Source organism: Saccopteryx leptura, chromosome 9 (assembly GCF_036850995.1).
Source record: "Saccopteryx leptura isolate mSacLep1 chromosome 9, mSacLep1_pri_phased_curated, whole genome shotgun sequence".
Classification (NCBI taxonomy): domain Eukaryota; kingdom Metazoa; phylum Chordata; class Mammalia; order Chiroptera; family Emballonuridae; genus Saccopteryx; species Saccopteryx leptura.
The window spans coordinates 45,676,109-45,693,546 of record NC_089511.1 but is presented as its reverse complement, the minus strand read 5'-3'; the positions used below and the strand labels follow the sequence as shown (position 1 = coordinate 45,693,546).

The 17,438-nt window shown below is 48.6% G+C and overlaps 3 protein-coding genes across 6 annotated transcripts in view; 1 reads left to right on the top strand and 2 right to left on the bottom strand.

Moving 5' to 3' along the window:
• The window catches only part of SUPT5H (SPT5 homolog, DSIF elongation factor subunit), a 45,135-nt gene extending 39,343 nt beyond the window's left edge, over positions 1-5,792 (bottom strand). For 2 of the 3 annotated variants that reach the window (XM_066349803.1, XM_066349805.1), the window contains exons 1-2: positions 5,644-5,776; positions 5,371-5,445 (exon numbers count right to left, since the gene is read on the bottom strand). In XM_066349803.1, coding sequence (XP_066205900.1) covers positions 5,371-5,442 — 72 coding nt within the window. In that variant the 5' untranslated portion in view covers positions 5,443-5,445; positions 5,644-5,776. Of the gene's footprint in view, positions 1-5,370; positions 5,446-5,643 lie in introns of all 3 variants that reach the window. The other variant, XM_066349804.1, reaches the window with a different exon arrangement.
• A 517-nt stretch (positions 5,793-6,309) lies between these two features.
• LOC136381036 (uncharacterized) lies at positions 6,310-11,026 on the bottom strand. 2 transcript variants are annotated; one of them, XM_066349373.1, is made up of 4 exons: positions 10,696-11,026; positions 10,087-10,247; positions 9,905-9,949; positions 6,310-8,229 (listed from the first exon to the last, which is right to left on the bottom strand). In XM_066349373.1, the coding sequence occupies exons 1-4, from the start codon at positions 10,997-10,999 to the stop codon at positions 7,975-7,977; spliced, it is 765 nt and encodes a 254-aa protein (XP_066205470.1). In that variant the 5' UTR covers positions 11,000-11,026; the 3' UTR covers positions 6,310-7,974. The 2 variants fall into 2 exon arrangements, with proteins under 2 accessions (XP_066205470.1, XP_066205472.1); XM_066349375.1 differs by having other exon boundaries at positions 10,940-10,986.
• Positions 11,027-11,600: 574 nt separating this feature from the next.
• On the top strand, positions 11,601-15,305 carry RPS16 (ribosomal protein S16). The gene is made up of 5 exons (XM_066349376.1): positions 11,601-11,834; positions 11,961-12,062; positions 14,729-14,825; positions 14,935-14,982; positions 15,118-15,305. The coding sequence occupies exons 1-5, from the start codon at positions 11,787-11,789 to the stop codon at positions 15,261-15,263; spliced, it is 441 nt and encodes a 146-aa protein (XP_066205473.1). The 5' UTR covers positions 11,601-11,786; the 3' UTR covers positions 15,264-15,305.
• The last annotated feature ends 2,133 nt before the right edge of the window (positions 15,306-17,438 follow it).

The window sequence follows — 17,438 nt, the reverse complement described above, 5'->3', positions numbered from 1 at the left end:
TGGATGCAACAGAGCGATGCCCCAGAGGGGCAGAGCATCGCCCCCTGGTGGGCGTGCCGGGTGGATCCCGGTCAGGCACATGCGGGAGTCTGTCTGACTGCCTCCCCGTTTCCAGCTTCGGAAAAATGAAAAAAAAAAAAATCCAGATACCAATCTCCCTACCCACAAATCTTTTTTTTTTTTTTTTTTTTTTATATTTTATTTTATTTATTCATTTTAGAGAGGAGAGAGAGAGAGAGAGAGAGAAGAGAGAGAAGGGGGAGGAGCCAGAAGCATCAACTCCCATATGTGCCTTGACCAGGCAAGCCCAGGGTTTCGAACCGGCGACCTCAGCATTTCCAGGTCGACGCTTTATCCACTGCACCACCACAGGTCAGGCCCTACCCACAAATCTGACTTCAGCCCACTCCGCTCTGTGTGCACACCCTTCCTTCCAATCTGGTCAGGTATCTTCAGTAGCCACACCATCTCTGACAGCACCACCATCTACCTAACCAGTATCTGGGAGCTGATCTAGACTCCCCTCTCCACTAGACCTCCTTGCTAGCCTCATCCTAGACTTTAAATTTTACAGCTCCATAAGGTTTGGTCCTTGGCCCTTGTCTCTCTGCACTTCTACAACTCCCTGGGCCATCTCACCCACTCCTTTGGCTGTGAAAGTCATCTAAGTGACAATAACTCCTATATTCCTGTTTCCAGTCTATAGTGTTCAAGGTCATTAACCACATCTCGTTGCTAACACTGTTGTGGATATTCTTTAATTGATTCTTACCTACAAGACATCTCACACCACTCCCTATGAAAATGCTCTTCCTTTGGTATCTGTCACATCATGGTCTCCTGGCTTTTCTATCTCTTCAACTGTTCTCCACAGGTGCCCCTAACTCTGTTTTGCCCCTGAAACACTGACTTCATTCACCAAGGCTCGCCAAAGGCCCACCTCGCTTCTCCTTCCACGTACTCTCTCCCTGGCCATTTTACTCTTCACAACCTTAGTTCCTCTCTCTGCAAATGACACTCCATCTGTCTCCAGTACCCCTTTTCTCCAGAACTAAAGATCCCCATGTGCTAGCAGCCTCCTGGATGCCTCCCAGGATGTGCTCTGAGCCCTTCACACTGCCATTCCCAATAAACTCCCACACCTCTATGTTTTCCCCTAGACCCTTCCTGGCCTCCTCTAATTCCCACCAGGCACCAAATTCATGACCTTTCTCTTTTCTTTTTTGTTTTTTAAAGATTTTTTTATTTTTTTATTTTTTATTTATTTTAGAGAGGGGAGAGAGAGAGAAAAAAAAAGGGGGGAGGAGCAGGAAGCATCAACTCCCATATGTGCCTTGACCAGATAAGTGCAGGTTTCAAGCCGGTGACCTCAGCGTTCCAGGTCAACACTTTATCCACTGCGCCACCTAAGTCAGGCGATTTTTATATTTTTTAATTTTTTTAAGATTTTATTTTTATTCATTTGGGGGGGGGGGGGGGAAGAGCAGGAAACATCCACTCCCATATGTGCCTTGACCAGGCAAGCCCAGGGTTTTGAACCAGCGACCTCAGAGTTCCAGGTCAACACTTTATTCACTGCGCCACCGCAGGTCAGGCACCCTCTAAAACACAGATTCTTGCCCAGCTTCCTTTCTGTTCTCTTAGCCTCTACTCCCTCTTTCCATACCAGTCATAGAAGACAATGATCCATCCAAAACAGTGTACCTACCCCCAACTGCAATCTTTTCCACATTAACTTTATGACTTTCTGCTGTGTCCACATCAGTAGAGCCCATTTGTTAAATTCACTCAGATTTTTATATAAGTTAAAAGAAAAAGGTTTCTATGTTTTGAAATAGTTCAGAGAGCCTGACCAGGTGGTGGCGCAGTGGATAGAGCGTCGGACTGGGATGCGGAAGGACCCAGGTTCGAGACCCCGAAGCTCTCAGCTTGAGCGCAGGCTCATCTGGCTTGAGCAAAGCTCACCAGCTTGGACCCAAGGTCGCTGGCTCGAGCAAGGGGCTACTTGGTCTGCTGAAGGCCTACGGTCAAGGCACATATGAGAAAGCAATCAATGAACAACTAAGGTATCGCAACGAAAAACTGATGATTGATGCTTCTCATCTCTCTCCTTTCCTGTCTGCCCCTTTCTATCCATCTCTCTGACTCTCTCTCTCTCTCTAAAAAAGAAAAACAAAGAAACAGTTCAGAGATAAAAAACTTTTTGAAGGTTAGCTTATCATAAATAGAAAGTAACCATAAAGATACAAGTAGAACAATGTTACTAAGTCTCAGCATGTTACTTTTTCTCCTGCAGACTAAATCAAAGGCCTGTTCTCCCTGATAAACAGAGACAACAAATTTCAGAAAGGTATTACCAAAGTGAAACTTTTTCCATAACCTAGTCATAAGTCAGGACATGAAATAAACTGAAACGGATATACCTTTTCACTAAATAATTCCATGAAGCTGAAGGTCTTAATCTTATTCCACCTAAAGCATCTCTCTTCACAACTAGCTCTTCAACCTGGGCTGTATTTTATAGTCCTAGGAAACTATGATCAAAACCATGAATCTGACCCTGGCCAGCTAGCTCAGTGGTAGAGCACCAGCCCGCATTTGGTAGTCCCAGGTTCGATTCCCAGCCAGGGCACACAGGAGAAGCACCCATCTGCTTCTCCACCCTTCCTCCTCTACTTTCTCTCTGTCTCTCTCTTCCCCTTCTGCAGCCAAGGCTCCACTGGAGCAGGGTTAGCCTGGGTGCTGAGGATGGCTCCATGGCCTCTGCCTCAGGTGCTATAATGGCACCTGTAGGAACAGAGCAATGCCCCAGATGGACAGAGCATCATCCCTGGTGGGCATGCTGGGTAGATCCTGGTCGGGCACATGTGGGAGTCTGCCTCTCTGCCTCCCTTCTTCTCACTTCAGAAAAATACAAGCTTCCTAGTAGCCTGGACTAGAAGCACACACTCTGCCCACTGCCTCACCCTCTCATCCTACCTCTTTGGGCTCCCTTTTCCAAATGCTAAGTCCCAGACACACTGAACCACTTTTATCACACACTCTCTTATCACTGTCCATCATCCATATGGGTCCTGTTAATAAAAACCATTCTCACCTGACCTGGAATGCTGAGGTCGATGGTTCGAAGCCCCAGGCTTGCCTGGTCCAGGCACAAGCAGGAGGAAACAAGTTGATGCTTCCCGCTCCTCTTCTCCCACCCCACCCCCCGCCTTTCTCTCTATATCTCTCCTCTCTAAAAATCAATAAATAAAATCTTTAAAAATCTTAATAAATCGTTTTGGGGTTTTTTTAGATTTTATTCTTTTTTGTTGTTGTTGGTTTTCTTCTCTGCCTGTCATTCATACTTCAAGCAAAATACCCACTGCATTCCAGGAAGTTATGTCTGCCCTTTCCCCCCTCACAAAGTCAGGCACATCCTCTGGGCTCAGAAACCTCTGGGCTTCCTTCATCAAGGCCCTAATCACTGTGAACACCCTGAGAGAAGGGCCCAGGATACTATCTCAGGCACTGTTAAGTCCTCAACATCAACCAGCTCAGGCTTGTGAACAGAATACAACTTAAGAAATATTTACCTATTACCTAATTCTAACTAGCTCACAAAGCCCCACATTTTAACTCAAACTACAGGATCACAGCCTGACTTCCAGAAACTTTGTCATCATCCCCTTGGCTCGGTCCCAGCAAAGCTTTTTTTCCAAACCTGGCTCTCCACTCACTGAGGAGCGAGCACCCACCATTATCTTGGTATTACTTCAGGACTCGAACATGCTCTTTCTTTCTTTCTTTTTTTTTTTTTTTTTTGTACAGAAACAGAGAGAAAGAGAGAGGGACAGAGAGGGACAGACAGGAACGGAGAGAGATGAGAAGCATCAATCATCAGTTTTTCATTGCGACACCTTAGTTGTTCACTGATTGCTTTCTCATGTGTGCCTTGACCATGGGGCTACAGCAGACCAAGTGACCCCTTGCTCGAGCCAGCGACCTTAGGTCCAAGCTAGTGAGCTTTGCTCAAACCAGATGAGCCGGTGCTCAAGCTGGCGACCTCGGGGTCTCGAACCTGAGTCCTCCATGTCCCGGTCCGATGCTCTATCCACTGCGCCACCGCCTGGTCAGACTTGAACATGCTCTTATACCATCTGTCTTCAACATCCCCCTCAGCAATGATATATCCTTGTTTATCAAACTCTCCACCCCAAAACAAAGGGCTCCATGAGGAAGACTATGGTCCCAACATGATAGGAATTCACAGAACACTTGCTGAATGAAAGATGAGTAAGTTACTAAGACTGAGAATTGTGAACCAACTGATCTCCCCAATAAGTGGTCCATTATTTACCATCCCTATGTGTCTATCCACAGGACCAGTCTTTAAGGACCATACAACATGTGACAGTCTGAAAAGCCATATCCAGTCCAATGCCTGGAAGCGAGGGCAGGCTTCACAATGACAGCAGATGAGCCAGCCTAATGTGGTGTGAGGGAAGTGAGACTTGCACAGTATAAACCAGACTACCTAGCCAGGAAAAGAAAACTGAGGACCCTGGTCTCATCACCACCAGGATTTAACCACAAGCAAAGTGTCCTGACGCCATGAGTCAAGGACCCTGCACGACAGCTTGGAGCAAAGGCCCTTCCTGACATCTTCCCACTTGCCTGCCACCACTCCCAACTCTTCCAACTCTTCCTGGAAGCTGAGGGCTTCCCGAAGGGCACAAAGACTGACAATCAAATGCCTACAGAGAACAAGAAGACAGCATAAGGGAGGGCAACTCAAGGGGAACCCATGACACTATGTCTACCTTATGCTTTCCAGAACATAGGTATGAGAAATCTTTCCTGCCTGACTGGTGGTGGTAGAGTGTGTAAAGAGTCACCCTGGGATGCTGAGGCTCCACGTTCAAAACCGCAAGGTCGCTAGCTTGAGTCCAAGGTCCCTAGCTTGAGCAAGGGGTCACTGGCTCAGCTGGAGCCCCCTCGTCAAGGCACATATGAGAATGCAATCAATGAACTAAGGTGCCACATGAAAGAACTGATGCTTCTCATCTCTCTCTCCCTTCCTCTCTGTCTGTTCCTATCTGACCCCCCCTCCCCCCCAAGGAAAGAAAAAAAAAAGCTAATAAGAAGTGTTTATTATATGCCAGATCCTTTCACCATATCACCTGTTACCACAATATACCTGAGGCATCCCTGGCCTAAAGCACCTGTCCCTCTGCTAGAGTTGGGCATACCTACTTCTCTCTCTCCTGACAACCTGGAAGCTCCCATAGGCCAGAGCTCATTCCGATCCCCTCTGAACTTCCACAGGGGCTTTTCTGTCCTGGTCCTGTCCCCAGACGCAATGCCTTCCCCACCGTCCCAGCCACAGACCTCGGCTTCCTCGCCGTCACTGCTGCGCTCGCTGTCCTCCTCAGAGAAGTTGCTGTCCTCGCTGTCCGACATCTTCTGCTCTCGCAGGAAAAAAACGGCCACCTCAGCGCACCCCCCCACCACCTCATCCCGAACCCCACCCCGAGCCTCAGTTTCCCCGCGGGTTCCGGGAGAGGAGAAAAGCCTCTTAGCACACTTCCGGCAGTCTCGTTCTGGCAACGGGTGAACCCAAAAGGGGACCCCCTAACACCACCTACTATAACTCCAGAGTACCTATTTCTGGTCTTTACACTTCCCTGGCTCCCAGCGACCCCCAGGGCTGTTTCGTTGGCGTTCAACCCACAGCCCCACCGCTCCAGTCCCACCTCCGCGTTCGGAACCAGCAGCTGCTCACACGACGCCTGGCTGGGACTGACGTATCCTCTCGCGAGAATCTACCCGTTGGCCTCACCTAACACGAGATTTCCGGGCTCGGACCTAAAACGCACTTCCAGGATGCCATTTTGAGAGTGGCACAACTCTCTTAGTGTGGAACCTGGAGCCGACATGTTGGAAGAGTCAAACGTGGAGCATGGGACAGTATAACTCTTGGGACTTGGCCTTTTCCAGCCTAGAATGAGTGCTTGAATTTTGTCCAGACCACTAACGCAGCGTTCCATGCCGTGAGGCGACAGGAAATTAGCAAATAATAGCAAATTAGCAAGTATAGCATACTTTATCTGATAGGCCCTCTAAAACCTGCCTAAGAGGTAGGCACCCCCCTTTCATGTACCTACAATAATTTTCAGGAAGATGACAAAGAGACCCAGGCATGGGGGAGATTATGAAAAATTAACCTGGCGGCAAAAAAATTTTTAAGCTTTTAGAACATGTTGCTAATTCTAACGTAAGCATTGAGACACCTGGATTCAATTTACAGAAATTTAATATACAGCTAGTTAGTTACATGGGAATGTAATGCTGTTGGGCTGGTAGCAGGCTCACAAGGCAGCTCACAGTACACATGTATATCTCTGCATAAACGCAAACTCCTCAACCCAACAGTCCCCCAAATTGAACTCACGAAAGATTGGGGAGGATCTGGGGGCTCTATAGAAATATTGCCCAATCTATAAGCTTGCTTCCTTTACACACAAGCTCTTTAAATTAGGATTCCACATATAAAGTGCCTATTAACACTTCTGCAGAAAGACTACAGGAAAGAGAGGTTACAGTCGTTTTCTCCCAGTGGAAAGTTCTTCCCTGGTGTATCAGTGGTTCTAAACTCTCAACCCTGGCAGCACATCTGAATACTTAAGATTAGAGAGAGATACATGATACCCCCAAACTGGAAGCAACCAATGTCCATCATGAGACTAGATAACAGGTTGCAGCACATTCATGCAATGCAGTAGTATATACTAAGCTACTTGAATGAATTTCAAAAGCATTATGCTGAGTGAAAGAAACCAGCACTGGGATAGGTACAGTATGATTTCAGTCACATGGAACTCTAACAGAAGCAAAACTAATCTATACAGACAGCATATTAGTCAGTGTATAGGACTGGAGATGGAGATTGACTGCAAAGGGGAATGAGGAATGCTTTGGGGTGATGGAAATGTGACTACATGTTGTAAACATTTGTCAGGATGCAGTGAAATGTATACTTAAAACAGGTGCCTTTTACTATATAGAAATTATACCTCAATAAAGTCAGTTTTTAAAAAAATATATAGAGGCCCTGGCCGATTGGCTCAGCGGTAGAGCGTCAGCCTGGCGTGCAGGAGTCCCGGGTTCGATTCCCGGCCAGGGCACACAGGAGAGGTGCCCATTTGCTTCTCCACCCCTCCCCCTCTCCTTTCTCTCTGTCTCTCTCTTCCCCTCCCGCAGCAAGGCTCCATTGGAGCAAAGATGGCCCGGGTGCTGGGGATGGCTCTGTGTCCTCTGCCTCAGGCGCTAGAATGGCTCTGGACGCAACAGAGCGACGCCCCAGAGGGGCAGAGCATCGCCCCCTGGTGGGCATGCCGGGTGGATCCCGGTCGGGCGCATGCGGGAGTCTGTCTGACTGCCTCCCCGTTTCCAGCTTCGGAAAAATGAAAAGAAAAAAAAAGAAAAAAAATATATATATATGTTCAAAAATAAATAAATAAAAATATAGATGTTCAGGATCCACCAGAGACCAACTATCAAATTCTCTGGGCTGGGGCCTGGACATCCATATTACTTGAAAATTCTCCAGGTAGTAATTATTTGCAACCAGAGATGTGAACCATAATACTCTCCCTGTCCTCAAGGGGTGGAGATGAGGTTAAAAGGCACCTGTGCAATGCTCTGTCCCTTCCTGAAAGAGGAGAGAGGAGGAAGTATCTGAAAGAGAACAGGGGCAGTTGGGCAGCTGGGGCCAATTATCCAACCCCTTGTCCCAGTAAGTTAGAAACTGCAGGCTTCAGATCTCACCATAGTTTCCTCCTTCTCTCCTCTTCCCTTGGCTCCTAGGGCTCCAGGGGCATCTCTGGCCTGGAAGGAGAAAGCTTTGGGCTTGGGAGCTGGGGCTGGAAACCAAGTCTCTTCTCCCTTTCTCCACCTAGCCACTTCAGTAGTGCCAAGGAGTCTGTGTCCTCCTCATGATGAGGGCAGGTGCTGAGCACAAGCCTCCTGTAACAACTCTAAAAGTTTGGCCAGGAAGAGAGGGACAGGTCTCTGGGGATGCTCTTCACAAGGTGGACAAGGGCTCTGGGCTGTCCCCCACAGCTGGGACCCCAGGGCATCCAGCAGGCGCTGTAGCCGGAACACAACAGTCCCCACAGATGGGCCCTCCTCAAACGCAATCACAGACAGCTCCAGTCGGAAGCAGCCTAGAGTCTCAGCAGGACACACCTGTGGGGATAGAGTGACTTTTCATCTCTGGGCAAGGGCCTGATCCCAAGTCACCACCCCCAAGTTTTCTGACTTGTGGCCTGGGACAAGTTCCTTCACCTCTTTAGGGGCCAGTTTCCTTATAGGGAGGTCAGAAAAATCCCTATCTTGAGGGCTGACACTAGCCGATACTGTACCTATGTTAATTAGAAAAAGACACTCGCCTGACCTGTGGTGGCGCAGTGGATAAAGCGTTGACTTGGAAATGCTGAGGTCGCCGGTTCGAAACCCTGGGCTTGCCTGGTCAAGGCACATATGGGAGTTGATGCTTCCAGATCCTCCCCCCTGTCTCTCTCTCCTCTCTCTCTGTTTCTCTCCTCTCTAAAATGAATAAATAAAATAAAAATTAAAAAATAAAAATAAAAAAACTGGAAATGCTGAGGTCGCCGGTTCGAAACCCTGGGCTTGCCTGGTCAAGGCACATATGGGAGTTGATGCTTCCAGCTCCTCCCCCCTTCTCTCTCTGTCTCTCCTCTCTCTCTCTCTCTCTCTCTGTCTCTCCCTCTCTTCTCTAAAATGAATAATAAAAAAAAAAGAAAAAAGAAAAAGACACTCATTCCTTAAAACATTTCTAAGTACTATTTTGTTAGAAAAAGATACTTTACTGCCATCTGCTGGAAATTGATGAGCATGTCCAGGATGTGAATACTGTCCTCGTGTGTGCGGGATCCTTGTGCAGTGTACAACCTTCACACTCATTATACAATGGCCCCGTCTACCTTGTGTGTGTGGGATCAGTGTGAAGAGTAAATAGGCTAATAATATACTTTATTTTTTTTTAATTTTATTTTATTTATTCACTTTAGAAAGGAGAGAGAGAGGGAGAGAGAGGACAGAGATAGAAAGAGAAGAGGGGGAGGAGCAGGAAGCATCAACTCCCATATGTGCCTTGACCAGGCAAGCCCAGGGTTTCGAACCGGCAACCTCAGCATTTCCAGGTCGACGCTTTATCCACTGCGTCATCACAGGTCAGGCCTAATAATATACTTTAAACATTTAGACCAGTATCTGGCACAGAGTAGGCACAATTTTTTTTTTGACAGAGAGAGGGACAGACAGACAGGAAGGGAGAGAATTGAGAAGCATTAGTTCTTTGTTGCAGCTCCTTAGTTGTTCGTTGATTGCTTTCTCATATATGCCTTGACTGGGGCAGGGGGAAGGCGCTACAGCAGAGTGAGTGACCCCTTGCCCAAGCCAGCAACCATGGGCTCAAGCCAGCGACCTTGGACTTCAACCCAGCAACATTTGGGCTCAAGCCAGTGACCATGGGGTCATGTCTATGATCCCATGCTCAAGCCAGTGACCCTTCACTCAAGCTGGTGAGCCTGTGCTCAAGCCGGACACTCAGGGCTTCAAACCTGGGTTCTCCATGTCCCAGTCCGATGCTCTATCCGCTGCACCACCTCCTGGTCAGGCCAGAGTAGGCACTATTTAAGTGTAGCTATAATCATCATCATCACTTGTTATTATTATATGCCAGTCACTGTTCTAGGTTTCAGAGACAGCAGTGAACAAAATATATTTGTCAAGGCTTGGGGCTGAGTCATGCCTCCTGCCCCTAACATTTATGTCTTCCAAAATCTAGTAGATTCTCCCTAAACTTCCAACTTCACTGAGGAGTTAATGAAATACTCACCGAGAGATCATCTGGGGCGTAGAGAGTGCCATCATTTTTGTTTCCCTACAATTTTGGGGTAGGAAGGAGAATCAGATCTCGGAGGGGGAGAGCCTGACCTTCCTCAAATATGGCTCCCATTTCACCCCCTCCCTGCCCCTGTCTGCTGGCTCTCCCCCCCCCCCCCCCCCCCCCGTCCTCACCAGCATCTTCATGATGGCCACCAGGAAGTAGAAAGGCTCCCGAGGACAGAGGGGTGGTCCTGGGCCCCCTGAAGGCCTTAACAGCAGGAGAATGATCCAGAGAGGCCACATGGGAACTCTGCCCACCCTTAGGCTTTCTCTGGTCCCAGTGGCCAGGAGTCCTGGAAGCGAGAGGTACAGAGAAAAAGAGCAAGGTAGAAAGAGAAGACTTGAAGGGGTAAAGGGAACTGCCCCATTCCTGCCCTGTCCAGCACCACTCAACCCACAGATACTCAGAGAATGTTCTTCAAGAGGCAGGGAAAGATGGTGACCTTAGAGTAGGAAGGGTCTAAGTCACATGACCCCCCATCCCCAAGTAAGATAGGGGACTTGGCAAGGGTGTGAGGATCAGCCTGGAGACATTGGAAGTCTCCCCTGCCCCCAAAACAGGCTGGTAAGGTAATACAGAGTGTGGTGTGAGAGTGTGTGCATCTTGTGGCCTGTCTTCTCAATAAAAAACACTGTGCTAGGCCTTTATCAATGTCAGCAGGTGTATAATTGGGGGGTCTTTGCTCTCCTTTCTACTTCTGCTTGTCTCTAGTATCTTGGAATCTCCATGCCTGCCTGTACCTGTTGTTCTCTTTGAAGGTTGGCCTCTTTGCCTTTGAATCGCTGACGCTTGTGTTTTCTGGGTCCATCTCTGACTGACCAGGTGGGTGGCTCTCTCTTTACTCCTCCTCTTCTCCAGTGGCCCTTTTGTCTTTCTCCTCCATGTGTGCCAGTCTCTCTCTTGTGCTGTGTTATCTGTGTATCCCTCCAGGTCAGGCTTTAGTGCTCCCTTCTTCCCCTCCCCCTCCTTTTCTCCCTCTCTCACCCTTTTGGAGCTGGACTCTAGGCTGAAGAATCCTCCCTCTGGCCCCGATCCGCCCACCATCTCCACCCTCAACTCCGGGTCCAGGCACAAGGTGAGTCATCACACACCCCTTTGAACCTTGGACCCTAGGTCCAGTCCTGCCAGAGAAACTAAGGTGACTGGGCTCCCTGCAGTTCTGAAAGAGGAACCTCTTGGCTGGAAAGGAGCATCCTGAGTTGGGGGGAACAAGGGTAGTAACCCAATTCTGAGGTTGCTCAGATGGGATGGAGAGAAGGCCCTTGAGTGGAGGAAGATTCAGGGAAAAGGGTCTGGGGTGAGGGATCCCAAGAGGCAGATTTGGGACTGGACTTCTGAGAGAAGTATTCTGGGAAGAGGAGACTCTAAAAGAAAAGGGGCTGTAGGTGGTGAGAGATTAAGAAGGGTCTCCTTAGAGCAGGGTAAAAATCGATTATAGCGGGCTGTAAGGTTGGGACGCAGGAAGATTATTTAAGAGCCGAAATGCACAAGACAACCGGCTGTATCCTACGAATGCTGAAGATGTGAAAGTCAGCGTATACTCCTCACCCTTCTTTCTCAGCACCCTACACCTTCCAGGCCCCGCCCCTTCTATTTAAGGCCCCGCCCTTCCATTCCAAGGTCCCACCCACTGCTTGTTGGATCCATCTTCCTGCTGTCAATCCGAAGTCCCGCCCCCTGGCTACATCATGAGCCGTAAAGCTCCCTTCTCATTGCGACTCAGTGCTCAAGGCGCCTGCGCAGACGCTGAAAAGCGGCTGAGGCGGCCTGGTCTTTCCTTTTTCCGGTGTGGGCGCCGCGCGGTGAGGATCTCCTGTGTGCTCTCGCAGAAATGCCATCCAAGGGTCCTCTGCAGTCCGTGCAGGTCTTCGGACGCAAGGTGAGCTGGGCGCGGGATGGAACGGGTCGGGGGAGGCTGGGGTCCGAGAGAGTCAGATGGGCTGGGGTTTGGGGTCGACATGGGAAGCTCATGTGGCCCTGGTTTCTTCTCCCTCGCTTTTCGCAGAAGACAGCCACGGCCGTGGCGCATTGCAAACGGGGCAATGGCCTCATCAAGGTGAACGGGCGGCCTCTGGAAATGATTGAGCCGCGCACGCTGCAATACAAGGTGCTGGGAATAGAGACGGGTGTTTGGGTTGAGTGGAGGGGGACTTTGGGACAGATGTGGAAATAAGCTGGTTCCTGGATTTCGTTTATCTTGGAAGCCGAGGGATCTGCTGTCAACAATAGGATGTTTAGAAGCTGAGTTTGGGTCAGAAAATGGGGTATGTGGCGATGGTGGTGGGTTTTGGAGGTACTAAAGATGTGATAAAAGCTTAAGGTGAAAGCGAATGTTCAAAGGGGAAAGGGGGAAAATAGAAGCGGCGGGTATGGGGGTATGAACGTGATGGAAGGAGACTTGGGGTGGTGAACACAATACAATATACGGATGATAGATTACAGAAATAAACATCTGGAACCTATATGATTTAATTGATGTCACTTCAATAAATTCAATTTTTATTTTTTTTTACAAGGAGAGAGTCAGAGATAGGGATAGACAGGAACAGAGAGATGAGAAGCATCAGTCATCAGTTTTTCGTAATGACACCTTAGTTGTTCATTGATTGCTTTCTCATACGTGCCTTGACTGCGAGCCTTTAGCTGACCGAGTAACCCCTTGCTCGAGCCAGCGACCTTAGGTCCAAGCTGGTGAGCTTTTGCTCAAACCAGATGAGCCCATGCTCAAGCTGGCAACCTTGGAGTCTTGAACCTGGGTCCACTGCATCCCAGTTCGACGCTCTATCCACTGTGCCACCGCCTGGTCAGGCTAAATTCAATTTTTAAAAAACATGTTCAATATTAAGAGAGTGTTTTGAAAACTGAATTATTTGGAAGCCCATTCAAATTGTGATTAGATGGCAAAAGCATTGCCAGAGTAGAGCATCGGACTGGGATGTAGAGGACCCAGGTTCGAGACCCCGAGGTCGCCAGCTTGAGCTTGGGCTCATCTGGTTTGAGCAAGGGGTTACTCAGTCTGTAGCCCTACAGTCAAGGCACATATGAGAAAGCAATCAATGAACAACTAAGGAGCCGCAATGAAGAATTGATGTTTCTCATCTCTCTCCCTTTCTGTCTGTCTGTCCCTGTCTATCCCTCTCTCGAAATCTGTCTCTGCCACACACACACACACAAAAAAAGGCATTGCCAAAAAGAAAAAAAAAGGCATTGCCAGAGTTTTTGCAGCCTGATTTCCTGCAGTTAATGGAGAATTTATGTCCTGTTCACAACTTACTGTCAGTTTCCAATCATCTGGACATTGTAGGTATTCATTAAATTTTAAAAGAACAGGAACAGCCTGACCTGTGGTGGCGCAGTGGGAAAAAGCGTTGACCTGGAACGCTGAGGTTGCCGGTTCGAAACCTTGGGCTTGCCCGGTCAAGGCACATGTGGGAGTTGATGCTTCCTGCTCCTCCCCTTTCTCCCCCCCCCCCCCGCTCTAAAAATCAATAAATTAAAAATAAAATAAAAGAACAGGAACAGCCTGACCTGTGGTGGCGCAGTGGATAAAGCATCAACCTGGAAACCCTGAGGTTGCCGGTTCAAAACCCTGGGCTTGCCTGGTCAAGGCACATATGGGAGTTGATGCTTCCTGCTCCTCCCCCCTTCCCTCTTTCTCTCTCCCCTCTCTATAATGAATAAATAAAGTCTTAAAAAAAAAAAAAGAACAGGAACAGCCTGACCAGGCGGTGGCAGGCTGGATAGAGTGTTGGACTGGGATGTGGAGGACCCAGGTTCAAGACCCTGAGGTTGCCAGCTTGACCACGGGCTCATCTGGTTAGAGCAAAAGCTCACCAGCTTGGACCCAAGGTCACTGGCTCCAGCAAGGGCTTACTCGGTCTGCTGAAGGCCCACGGTCAAGGCACATATGAGAAAGCAATCAATGAACAACTAAGGTGTCACAGTGCACAAGGAGTGCTTCTCATCTCTCCGTTTCTGTCTGTCTGTCCCTCTGTCTCTGTAAAACAAAGAAAAACGAAAAACAAAAACCAGGAACAGAATTTGGGTTTGTTGTGCTAGGTTGTGAAGGGGCTCCTTTCCTTACTGTTTGGACCTGTTTCTTTGGCTGAAAATGGAAAGAGATTGGAGTGTGACTTTTTTTTTCTTTAAAGTGCGAGAGACAGGGACAGGAGAGGGGAGAGATGAGAAACATCAATTCTTCATTGCAGCATCTTAGTTGTTCATTGATTGCTTTCTTATATGTGCCTTGACTGGGGGGGCTTCAGCAGACTGAGTGACCCCATGCTCGAGCCAGCAACCTCAGGGTCTCGAACCTGGGTCCTCCGCTTCCCAGTCCAATGCTCTTTCCCAGGGGTCCCCAAACTACGGCCCGTGGGCCGCATGTGGCCCCCTGAGGCCATTTATCCGGCCCCTGCCACACTTTCGGAAGGGGTACCTCTTTCATTGGTGGTCAGTGAGAGGAGCATAGTTCCCATTGAAATACTGGTTAGTTTGTTGATTTAAAATTACTTGTTCTTTATTTTAAATATTGTATTTCTGTTTTGTTTTACTTTAAAATCAGATGTGTGTACTGTGCATAGAGATGTGTTCATAGTTTTTTTATAGTCCGACCCTCTAATGGTCTGAGGGACAGTGAACTGGCCCCCTGTGTAAAAAGTTTGGGGACCCCTGCTCTATTCACTGCACCACTGCCTGGTCAGGCTAAATAGTACTTTGAGGGCTCAGCTGCCCAGGTTGTGATCTAAAATCCTGTCATACCCCTTATTTCTTTAGCTACTGGAACCTGTTCTGCTTCTGGGGAAGGAACGATTTGCTGGCGTGGACATTCGAGTCCGCGTGAAGGGTGGTGGTCATGTGGCTCAGATTTATGGTGAGTCCCGGGGAACTGGCCACATGGGTAGGAGGTGGCTCTGAAAGCAAGGGCCTTCTCTCAGACCTTCACAAAACTGATGTACCCTTTTTGTGTGATTTCCTCACAGCAATCCGTCAGTCCATCTCCAAAGCCCTGGTGGCGTATTACCAGAAATGTGAGTGAGAGTAGTAGGTCCTTCTCATCAGGTGGGGGTGGGGGTAACTCAAGGACCGGTTCTGGCATTTAGCCCCAGAGAGTAAGTGTATTCTTCTGCGGTTATCTAAATCTTTACCCTATCTCTCATCCCCAGATGTGGATGAGGCTTCCAAGAAGGAGATCAAGGACATCCTTATTCAGTATGACCGGACCCTACTGGTAGCTGATCCCCGTCGCTGTGAATCCAAAAAGTTTGGCGGTCCTGGTGCCCGTGCTCGCTACCAGAAATCCTACCGATAAGCCCATCAGGTTCCACCTTTATAATAAACAATAGTTACTGGATTTAAAGTTTCAAAGATTGTGTTCTTTTGTGGTGGGTCTTTGGCTAGAAGGAATATAGGAAACGCCCCGATCCCTTCCAAAAGCTATTACTGTAGAGTTTGGTTGGGTGGGTAGGTGGAAAGGCAGGTGGGGGCTCTAGTGGAGTCTAGTGTGCAGGCACAGCCATAATGGGAGTGGTTCTGGGCCATTGGTTTTGTAGGGTGTCCTTGTGAATTTGTCTTTTATCTTTTTTTAATTCCTTTGCTGCTGTTTAAATAGCTCTTCAAGAAAGCAGGGAAAATATGTACTATTAATAATACAAAGAAAGGAAGAACTGGGTGGAGACTGAAGTCAGTAACTAAGGGCCTTGGCTGAGTTGGGAAAGGAATTTTTCTTTTTTTTTTTTTTAAGGGACAGAGAGAGTCAGAGAGAGGGATAGATAGGGACAGACAGGCAGGAATGGAGAGAGATGAGAAGCATCAATCATCAGTTTTTCGTTGCAACACCTTAGTTGTTCATTGATTGCTTTCTCATATGTGCCTTGACCAGGGTCCTTCAGCAGACCGAGTAAGTCCTTGCTGGAGCCAGCGACCTTGGGTCCAAGCTGGTGAACTTTTTGCTCAAGCCAGATGAACCTGTGCTCAAGCTGGCAACCTTGGGGTCTTGAACCTGGGTCCTTCCACATCCCAGTCCGACGCTCGATCCACTGCGCCACCGCCTGGTCCAGCTTTTCTTTTGTGTATTTTTCCAAAGCTGGAAATGGGGAGGCAGACAGACTCCCGCATGCACCTGACCAGGATCCACCTAGCATGCCCACCAGGGGGCGACGCTCTGCTGCAACCAGAGCCATTCTAGCGCCTGAGGCAGAGGCCATAGAGCCATCCTCAGGGCCCGGGCCAACCTCGGCTGCGGGAGGGGAAGAGAGAGAGAGAGGAAGGAGAGGGGGAGGGGTAGAGAAGCAGATGGGCGCTTCTCCTGTGTGCCCTGGCTGGGAATCGAACCTGGGACTCCTGCACGCCAGGCCAATGCTCTACCACTGAGTCAACCGGCCAGGGCAGGAATTTTTCTTAATGCCAACCTGTAGTGTAGATAGGATTGAGATCTGGGGACAAGGGCTATAAATCCCACAGGGGGTGATATGGGATGGATTCTCCTTGACTGGCTTCATCCAGGATATCAACACTACCTCCCGGGAACAGCCTTCCAGGGTGCCCTCCCTTCCTCCCAGTGTGTCACAGCCTCCTTAAGCAAGTCCTAGTAATATGCTCCATGTAGTAACCGTCCTTATGGGGATCAAAACATGGCTCTGAAGACTGACATGTGCCTCCTGTGTATAAAAGCCAACAACGTATAGTGGGCTTTCAGGTGCTACCATTGGGCTACAATACGTAATAGAACATTTGTGTAGTTGGAAATTCTATAGGATGGCGCATGTATATATACAGTCAGTATTGGTTCTAGTACCACCATAGGTATCAAAATCCAGAGTTATTCTAGTTTGTTAGCCCTCCATATGCAATGTGGAATTCTGCATTGGGGACTTCAGAACCTTCAGATAGAGGGCCAACTTTTTAGAGAAGCAAAATATTACTTGTGGAATTAGTTGCCTTTAGTTTTTTCCCTCCATTTTTATAGTAAACTGATGAGCTCCATTGCTCTGGGAAGGGTGTCTCTGCTTCTATACCAGTGTGCCAGGTGGGTTCTCACTGTCTTCTCCCTGCTGGGAGTAGTGGTGACATCTTACCACACTAGAATGTTGATTTGAGGGGGAATGCTACACAAACTTTAGCAAGAGACAGGGACAGACAGGAAGGGAGAGAGATGAGAGGAGGCATATACTTGTAGTTGCTGCACTTTAGTTATTTATTGCTTTTGCATACGTGCCTTGACAGGGAGGGGGGCTCCAGCTGAACCAGTGACTCCTTACTCAAGCCAGAGATCATGAGGTCATGTCTATATCCCACACTCAAGCTGGTGAGCCCACGCTCAAGGTGGGGACTTAAGAGTTTTGAACCGGGGTCCTCAGCATCCCAGGTCGATCCTCTTATCTGCTGTGCCATCTCCTGGTCAGGCTACACAAACAAGGTGTACTGTCCAGTTGCCCTCTTTGTATCTGCCCTACACACAACCACGTGCGGCTGCGCAGGTAGAAAA